Source organism: Drosophila sulfurigaster, chromosome 3 (genome assembly GCF_023558435.1).
Source record: "Drosophila sulfurigaster albostrigata strain 15112-1811.04 chromosome 3, ASM2355843v2, whole genome shotgun sequence".
In the NCBI taxonomy this organism is placed as follows: Eukaryota; Metazoa; Arthropoda; class Insecta; order Diptera; family Drosophilidae; genus Drosophila; species Drosophila sulfurigaster.
The window spans coordinates 658056-668271 of record NC_084883.1 but is presented as its reverse complement, the minus strand read 5'-3'; the positions used below and the strand labels follow the sequence as shown (position 1 = coordinate 668271).

The window sequence follows — 10216 nt, the reverse complement described above, 5'->3', positions numbered from 1 at the left end:
AAGACCCAAGAATATTGACATTCAAAATATACTATAGAGTACAAAATATACCAAATTATGAGCCAAAGCAACGAAGACTCGATTTGCGAGGTTGAAACTTGGCGTTTTAAAAAATTTACGCAAACGTGCTGTCGGAAATAAATTATATCTTTATCTCTCATAGTCTCTGTGTTCTATGTGATCATATAAATGGACGGACGGACGGACGGACTAACAAACGGCGGACGTAGTTATATAGTCTCGGCTGTTGACGCTGATCAAGAATATATATACTTTATGTGGTCGAAGATGACTCAATTTTCAATTTCGATTAGCTTGAATGTTTCAATTAATTACCTTTAAAATAACAACTATATTTTGTAATGTTGAATTTAAACCCAAAGCTTATGAGTCTGGACTATATTAGAGTATTTGCAGCGAAATGTCTAGTTATTTGGTTGTGGAAACTATGCGAAGCATTCATCGTTTGTAATCAAATTTAATAAGCATTTATGTGCAAAACATTCATTGCATATTTGCAGAATTAATTAGTTACATGGCAAACGCCAATGGGGAAAATATTTTCGATCTGAAAGTGCTTGCAACACTCTGCGGCAGTTGCAAGAATAACAACAATAACAACAACAACAGCAGCACCGACGAGAGCAACAAAGAGCCGCAGCAACAATAGCAAAATAACTGCGTGCAACAAAAGTTTGTGCAACAACATGGCGTAATATAATTATGTAATTAGCAAGAACAACAACAGGAAAAGCAATTTCTGCGAAAAATATTTAACAAAATAATTTGCAAAGTGTTTGTTGTTGCATCTGCTAATGTTGCATGTTGTTGTTGTTGCTGTTGCTGTTGTGGCTGTTTCTGTTGTTGCTTTAAGCCTAATTTAACGGCGTTGTAGGCAAACAATGTGGCAGGCATTTTGTTTATACAACTTACCACGCGACTTGCACTCAACCATCTTGTTGTGTGGCAAGCGGCAGGCTGGGGCTAGGCTGAGGCGGGGTTTTGAATACGCTTCATGTTTTACACGCGCAGTTTCTAATTAATGCGAACAATTTTAGTTGAAAGAGAACTGGAAAAACACAAGCGACGCATTGCCCGCTTTTAACATAGACCCGTAGTTTGCCACCACTTCCACTGACAAACGGGCGGGGATAACGCGGGGGTGAATGCGAGGAGACGAGTGATGGGGGCATTCATACTCATGCTCATACTTGCATATGAATCAGTTTTTCAGCGCCTTTGTTAGGCTGCTGCTGCTGCTGTTTCTGCTGCTGCATGCAACCGACAAAATGCAAAAAAATGCAAAAAAAGAGAAAGAATAACTAATACTAACATAAACATAAACATAAACATATGGACAAGCGCCGCAACTCGTCCTTGGCAATGTCAACAGCCTGCAGCCAGGCACACAGAAGTGACCGCCAGAGGTCGCTAGTGTGCCCATAATATCCTCGCGAGGCAATAAATGCGCATCCAGGCAAGTCCTTCACTCTGCAAGTACTTCAGCAGTGTCTGTTTGTTGTTTTTAAAAACTGAACTTAAATCTCGTCAGTTCATTCTGGAAATTCTATCCGACATATGGCCGATTATAAAGAGACGTATGTGCGAACGTGATGTAAGTGAAACTTTTCGATATTTACTTTGAATGCAAATATTTTGATAAACACCGAAGGTAACTCAAAATCTTAAATTTTAATTTAATTTATTTAAAGGTGAAAATGAGCTATGGACATAAAAAAATTATTATTTTCATTAAAAATAAAATATAAATATAATATTTTCTATAAAAATAAAATAATAATAACTGTAAAGAATCTTACAATTAAGAATACTGAATTGATCTTAAAATATATAAATTGAAGTTTAAGAATTAGCCCACAAATCATAATGTAAGCTACACACCACACAAAGAAATCCGCTAAAGTACAAATAAAATCTTCCTTAATATCCTTGATCAGAAAAATATATACATTTTTATACCCGGTGCTCATAAGGTACCATAAAAGAGTATTATAACTTTGTGCCGTATAAAGTATATATTCTTGGTCAGAGCCAACAGCCGAGACGATCTAGCCATGTCCGTCTGTCAGAACTATAATTTTCGACAGCATTTGTTATGTTGGCACGAAGATCACGTTTGTTTCCAATTTTTGCCACGCCCACTTCCGCCGCCGCAAATCGACAATAATCAAATAACAAGCGTAATTTTAAATTTTGGTATATTCAATAATAACATGACTATAGTCTGTGTGAACAATATAAGAAAAATTTGGTTGCGAAGTTATTACAGAAATACTTTTGTATGGGCAAAAACGCCTACTTACTAGGGGTCTTAGTTGCTTTGGCTGACAATCTAATATATTTTGCACTCATTTGACATTTTCAGTATTTTTGAGGTAAGCAATAATTTGCTTTTATTCAAAAGGGGAAGCGGGTATCTCACAGTTGAGCTCACTCGACTGTAGCTTTCTTACTTGTTTATTATTATTTTACAAATGGAATTTTGTTATAAATAACAAATGGCAAATAGTTTATTATGAACCGCTAGAAATAGTAAACTTGTGAAGTTATTCATAATCAAATTATGTACAAACAAAATCAAATCTTTTAATTAATGTTGCTTGCGGTCGGATTAATAAATTCATACGGGACTTATCGAGCTTGAGTCACAATTAATTAAAATTCTTCTTCTAATACAGTTGCTATATAAGATGCACTTTGCAATGCAAACTGCAGTTAAGTTTCTGGTGCACAATGAATACAAAGTTCTTCTTGGCGACGTTGTTGGGATTGCTGGCTTATTCCCAGGCCAGGATAACACTGGCAAAGTGGGAAGCATTCAAGCAGGAATTCAATAAGAGCTACGATAATGAGTTCGAAGAACGTTTTCGCATGCAAGTATTCGAGGATAACAAACGAATTATCGACACCCACAACGAACGCTTTGCAACCGGCTTTGCAACATACGAAATGGGCTTCAACGAGTATACGGATTTACTGGACAAGGAGTTTGATGCCATGTTTGATAGTCCAGAGATCGAAGACCTTGAATTCACCCATAAGGATGACGACGTGCTGGAGGGTTACAAAGATGAGGTTGACTGGAGGACTTTGGGAGCTGTTACGCCTGTGAAGCAAGAGGGACACTTTAACAACTCGTGGGCTTTTGCCACAGCCGGTGTTGTGGAAAGCAGAAAATTTGTATCCACTGGCGTATTGTTGGAGTTATCCAAACAGCAATTGATCGATTGCACAAGTAACAAGCACGATAGCATATGGAGAGCTCTTAAGTACATCAAGAGCAAGAGGGGCATCGAAGCGGAGAGAGCTTATCCATATCGTGGTGTTAAAGGTCACTGCAAATTCAATAAAAGGTTAATCAGCGCCTCCATTCGAAAATACCACCATAGTTCCACCGGTAATGAGCGAGCCTTGGCTAAACATGTGGCCAAAGGACCCGTTGCCGCCATGATCTCTCGAGATGCCATAAGGTTCTATAGGAGCGGCGTGTTCCACAATCCGGATTGCAGAAAGTCGCCAGAATATGCTGTACTCATTGTGGGCTACGGACATTCGAAAAGTTTCGGAGAGTACTGGCTACTGAAAACATCTTTGGGCACATCCTGGGGAGAGAAGGGTTATCTGAAGCTGGCTCGCAATAAGAATAATCTCTGTGGCATTGCAAGCAGGGCTTATTTTCCAGACATTTAGATAACATAGTTTGTATTGTGAGCAAATTTATTGAATTCGCTTTACTTATTAAATAAAAAATTCTATAATTAAGACTTCACTCTTAACACTAAGAATTTTTGAAGTTAGAAAACAGACCTTGATTTCAGAGAACAAATTCGTATTAAAAAGAGAAAAAAATCATACTTTTAAGACCATAAATTTTATTATAAGATAAATAGAATAACATTACAATCTTTTTTATTGTATATCCGCTACCCATAGGGTAGAAGAGTATTATAACTTTGTGCTGGCAGGAAATGTACGGAAATACATATACGACGGATATACGGATTTGCTAGAAAAGGAGTTCGACAGGAGTTCTTGTTGTACAAGAAGAGGACGTTAGCGAGAAGAATCATGTCGACTGGAGGACTTTGGGTGCTATCCCTGTGGATCAGGAGGCACACTTCAATAACTCAGGGTCGACAATTGGTCGATTGTGCAAACCAAAAGTGCAATAAGATTATGAATGCTCTAAGGTATATCCACATATTCCAAGGTATAGAATAGAATTACCTCCGGAGTGCGACCGGTAATGAACAGATCTTGGCTAGATCTTGAGAAACCATAAAGTTCTTCAAGCGAGGCGTGTATGATAATCCGACTTGTAGAAAGTCTTCTGAATATGCTGTGCTCATTGTGGGTTATGGGCATTCTAAAGATCATCGTGGAGAGATAAAGGTTATCTGAAGCTGGTCCGCAATCAAAAGTTAAAAATTCAAATATTCATAAGGAGACTTATTAATTCTTTGTTTTAAATTTCTTTTTAGACATTTTTTACTATATGATTCATGGGAGAAACCTTCGGAGAAACTGATGAATTATAAAGTAAAGACTTTTCCTTGCAACCATTTGAAATTTCCAATAAACAGTGCACAACCAAACAATACAAAATTTATCATGTTTGGCAAATTAAAGTTGACATTGTTTTTGCACTTCTTCGAAAGTTTGCTTCTCCTTTAAAACAAGGGAAGAATATGCAAATTATTACAAAGAGCGCCAAGAAAAATGAGTAAAGTGTGATTCAAGCGCAGGTATCGAAATGATGGCAAAAATGTGCAATAACCGCGAAATTTCATTGCGTGCTTTTAGTCGGCGTCGCCTAACCACGCGTCGCTGTTACTGTTGCAGTTGCAACAGTCGACTTGGAGACACGACGTGTAGCAATTTATTAATTTACAAGTGCAAGGAATTGCTGGGTAAAAGTTTCTGGTGTTTACATATATGTATGTATGCTTGCACAAGCGTTTGTCTGACTGGGTGAAAAGCGAAGGTGTATGTTCGTGTCCTTGCAACGGGAGTAAAAACTTTGCTAATTCGTTGAAGTAACTTTTGAAAAGGTGTCGAGTTTGTGTGCTTCTTTTATTAGATGTGTTAATAGAAAGTACATTAGTTACTTAATGGTGAGTAGCTATCGCAGACAGATAATAAAGGTGTGAGTCTAAAGAATAACATTTATTCATCACTTTATACTTGAATTTAATGGAAATGAAGTGAGACAAATGAATAAGAAACCACATGTTGTGCTTTTTATTCTCTTTTCGAGTCTGTGAATGTGTATGATCAGTGTCAAGCCGGCAGAGCCTGTGCGCGAAAACTATGAAGAGCCTCTTTTTTAACAAATCATAAAAAACTATTTCAAATTTTTAACGAATATTCTAAATTGTTCATTTTGATCGAAACATTTGTTCTCTAGTTTTACAGTACTAAGATAATATTACCATTAATATTGAAATATACAAAACACGATAATATTTAGGAATTAAGATACTAAATAGCTTCTGCTTAGCAGTTACTGAGAAAAATAAAACACGAACAAAATTTGTACATACTTTATTAAAACAAAGATTAATAACAATGAAGACGACTTTTTCTTAAAAACAACCAATGTTGTCAAAAAATTATGGAAATATCTCTTATAAACTCTGACATAGAGTGTTTCGTACGGACAGACGAACATGGCTACATCGTCTGGGCTGTTAACGCTCATCAAGAATATTTAAAATTGTAGGGTCGAAGATGCTTCCTTCTATCTGTTTCATACATTACATTACATACATACATACATTACCGTATGGGTAACGGGTAAAAAATAAATGGTTTATAATTAAAACTTTTTGGAGTTTTACGAAGTCTTAGGGGTCTGCAAGTTTCAAATTCAGTCTCAGCGTCTAATTTTCGCCAATTTTTTTGGTATCACTTACAATTTCATTAAAATTCGCGTCTATTCTAATATTGACCAAAACCTTTTTAAAAATTCTGTTAAAGCATTTAAAGAAACCTTGCATATTCATATCGACGGACTGCAGAATTTTACTCACAAAGTTTACATTTGTCACAATTACATATATGCCATACCTTAATGCATGTGTGTGTGGTTGAAAAGAACTGCCGCAGTCTCCACATGGCACACATGGTTCCGTTGAGTAATCGAAGTTATCTAGCTATCGATAATTGGACGTGAACTATCGCAGCTGCCAAAGGCAAATACTATTTGAGAAAATAAAAAGGCATCGTTGAGTTTCGTCTCATTTAATTTTTATTCAAAAATCACATTTGTTCTTTTATGTTTGTTATTATTATATTTATTGTAGTTATTATTATTATTTTTGCTGTTTCGGCGCGAGCTGCTCTTCGATAATTTCATAATTTTGTATTTATTATTATTATTATGATTTACTTTGCTTACTAGAGTGAAGATTTTCTTTATGTAATTTACATGTTGTTTCGCCCAATAATATGATGCCTTAAGCTTTAACAATCTTTACTTTGTAATAGTTTAAGCACATTTAAGATAATTATCGCATGTTAGCAGCTTAACGTATGTATTACAAAAACATGTATTTCAAGTGTCCATATGTACAATAGAAAAGTTTTTTATGGAAAATTTAAAACTGTTGCTACTCTCGGGCGCATGTCCCAATTGGAATCTGATTTGACACATCAAATTGCTGCCTCGTTTATGTCTATATATAACTACAACAAAAAAGTGTAATTAAATCAAATTGCAAAAGTGACACAAATTCATTGTGTTGGAAATGGAATGGCTGATGGTCAAGTGAATAGATACAAAATATTTATTTGCTAATTAAACATAAGCTACGACTAATTAACTTAGTGAAAATGGGCTCCTCTATTTTAATAGCTTGGATCTTAACTCTCATTGCTCGTTATTGTCTCACTTCTTAGGCCCTTTTCTATCGTTGGACGCAAATTGAAATTGTAATGCTAAGTCAACATTGAAATAAATTGAATGACAAAATAAAATTAATGTTTTGCCTGTCTAGATGTCAATTCAGTTTTCACTTGCATAAGCTGTAGCAAATGTAACTTGAACTCAGACCTATTCACATGTCCATTAACGTTCGAATGTTTATTTCATCATTTTTATTTATTTTTCATTCTTTTCAATCGAGAACTGATTCAATGTCTGCATTTAAATCTGCATATGAAGTGTGAGGAAAAAATTGAAATGTTTTCTTTTTTTTTGTCGCATTTTGTGCGCGCAGTGTGTGTGTGTGTGTTTGTGGTTGGCTCTCATGTGTTAAATGTGGCAAAATAATTGATTATGCTCAATTATCTTTAAAATGCAAATGTAATAAATTGAAAATACATGGCATTTTCCAACAGTAAAACGAAATGCGAGAACAACTGAAAGCTGCAAATACATCATATGAGTATTTACTTTATATAAGTGTGTGTGTGTGTATGTATTAATCGTATCACAACATTTATATTTTGTATTCTCCTTTAATTTAGTTTTGTTAATCATACATACATATGTATATGCAATATTGTTGATTAACATTTTGGTAGCTGCGTATGTAATATTTCTTTTTATTTATATTAATTATAACTGTTGAGGGACAGGCGAAATATTTATGCATTTCTTTAAATTTCATGTGTTGTGTATTTTTGTATTTTTTTTTCGTGTATTAAGTTTTGTTTTATTTTGGTCAGTTTCCTTAGTTTTCGTTTTCGTTTTTGTTTTTCTTTGTTAAATATGTATAAAAAGAGACATAGTCTGTTTCTGTTACTGTTTAGTGTCAAATATAAAATACGCGTATAATACAAATATTTTACACCCAGATACAAAAGGTAAACGCACTGTACAAAAATTGTATGAATAGAAATGTGTGTATGTTTAGTATACATGTGTGTACGTGTGTGTATGTCTGAGTATGGGTGTTGGTGTCCTCAGCCTGGAATTTTTGATTATTATTTAGCAGTAAACGCAGTAAAATGTTTGAAATATTTGATTTATGTGCATGCTGATGCCTGCTGATAGGGCGCATTCATTGCATTCGTGTCTCTCCGTCCGTCTGTCTGTCTGTCTGTCTGTCTGTCTGTCCGTCTGTCCGTCTGTCTGTCTTTCATTCACACACGTATTTAGCATACTGCATTCGTGTATGCGTATTTGCATTTGTATTTGTGTTTGTATATGTACTATTACTCTGATAAGCATTCGCAATGATAAATGCTAAATGCTAAACAATTTGCTTGGCAGTCCAGAGTTGCGGCAACGTTCCACACTGAATCTTTATGATTCTTCTCTTGCTGATTTCTTTTTTTTATAGTTAGATTTTCTTGGATTTTATTTGATTTTCATGTGAGGAAGCAACGTTGCCAGCAAACTCAATTGATATGTTCAGGCTAAACATTATTGCATTTTCGCTACATACTATATTACGTATGCTGTAGTTTTCTTCTCTGTGTATATGGCTGTGTGTGTGTGTCTTGGGGATGTGCGTGTATAGGTTTCTACTCTTATTGCCCTGCACGCTTGTAACAACCAATAATAATAAAAACGAATTTCATGTTACAATAAACCAAAATTGACAATAAAATAAAACAAATATTATAGTTAGTTTTTCATTGCTTTGTATATTTTTGTAAAAATATGTATGTATGTCGGTTTAATTTATGCTACAATTTGAAATAATAATATAGAATTTCCAAAACTACAAAAATAGAGTACAAAAACCGTCATATGTATGCATTTGATATGCGAGCGTAGAACTTATTGAATTGCATATTTATACTATTTATGTATATAAATGGTAATCGATTGCTACACTAAATGGCCGCGTTATATATGTAAGCTAAAGCTATATCCGATTTACAGAATTACAGATTATCGAATTCACTTCAGTATAAAAGAAATTGCACACTTCAATAATACAAACCAAAAACATAGTCTATAAGAAATTATTGCTTAAACAGTTACACAAATCTGAATAAAGACATTAACATAAATTATTTCTTAATTTGTATGTTGTTGTTTATCCAGTTCGTTTTGTTTGTGCACATTGAATCATGGCTAATGAGTTTTGTTGTTGTTGTTGTTGTTGTTGTTATTGTTGCAGTTTAATGGCCACAATTTCCATTGGTATTCTTAAGTATTTCGATAATTATTGATAAGGAATATCGTTTTGCAAGCTTAAGCCTAAACATTTGCCATCAATCAAGTCAATCAAAGAATGGCTACAGATACACACATCGGAAACAACACTAACTAACTATACATATACATACATATTCATATCATATCATGTTCATTATCTTCACATCGTAGAGTTACAACAATTACAATTACATTTAGCAGACATACAAAACATTTACACATACAAAAATCAAACGCGTCGCTTTTACACAGTACAAAATCATCTACTTATATTTATGCATTCATATATATATATATATATCGTATATATATATAGATATCGAAAATTTGCAAGGCTAATTTGAAATTAGCAAAAAATGGCATTTCCTCGCTTGCTTAACTAAGGCTAATCAGAATTATAATTGTTTATATATGTACATATACAAATCTGCTGTCTATGTGTGTGTGTGTTTATGTTTGTTGGGATTGTTATATATAACTACGTTTATATATCATTGCAACGCTGAATGCTATTTAGTTACATACATATACATATACAGATATACGCTTCATAAATCCTAACTAATTTTGCTACTAATAATAATTAACATAGTTTGCGGCGCTTAGCAGCGTCGATAAACAGCAGTTTATCATGTGTATGTGACTGTGTGTGTGTGTGTGTATTTGTTTTGGTTTTTTTGGGGTGGAGTCTCAGTACTCTTAACGTTTGTAGCTGTTGCCAATTTGCACATAACGCTAGCTGCCAACCAATTCAATTTGGCGATACTTTTTGCGCAGATTTGACACTGGATCACGATATAGCATGGGATCCATACGCAAATTGGAACGTATGAGCGGCATGTAGCTATACAAATGCATAAAAAAAGGAAGAAAATGAAAGAAAAAGATAAGTTATTACTACTTATGTATAGAGATGGTTCAGACGAGCGCACTTTGAGTGACACTTTTTTTGACATTCGCATGAAGTTCTCACACTTTTTGTGCGAACCTCATTACCTCATTAAATTTAAGCAAGTACTAATAAATACCAAATAATGACATTGGCACACATCCAAGATAAAGTAAAACCAAAAAACCAGC

The 10216-nt window shown here is 34.4% G+C and overlaps 2 protein-coding genes across 2 annotated transcripts in view; one reads left to right on the top strand and one right to left on the bottom strand.

The window, feature by feature from the left end:
- The first annotated feature begins 2727 nt into the window (after positions 1–2727).
- LOC133842174 (cathepsin L-like) lies at positions 2728–3762 on the top strand. The gene has a single exon (XM_062275164.1). The coding sequence runs from the start codon at positions 2755–2757 to the stop codon at positions 3709–3711; it is 957 nt and encodes a 318-aa protein (XP_062131148.1). The 5' UTR covers positions 2728–2754; the 3' UTR covers positions 3712–3762.
- Positions 3763–6629: 2867 nt separating this feature from the next.
- LOC133841677 (exostosin-1) overlaps positions 6630–10216 on the bottom strand; it is an 81450-nt gene continuing 77863 nt past the window's right edge. The window contains exon 10 of the mRNA XM_062274321.1: positions 6630–9980. Within this exon, the coding sequence (XP_062130305.1) occupies positions 9872–9980 (109 nt within the window). The 3' untranslated portion in view covers positions 6630–9871. The remainder of the gene's footprint in view (positions 9981–10216) is intronic.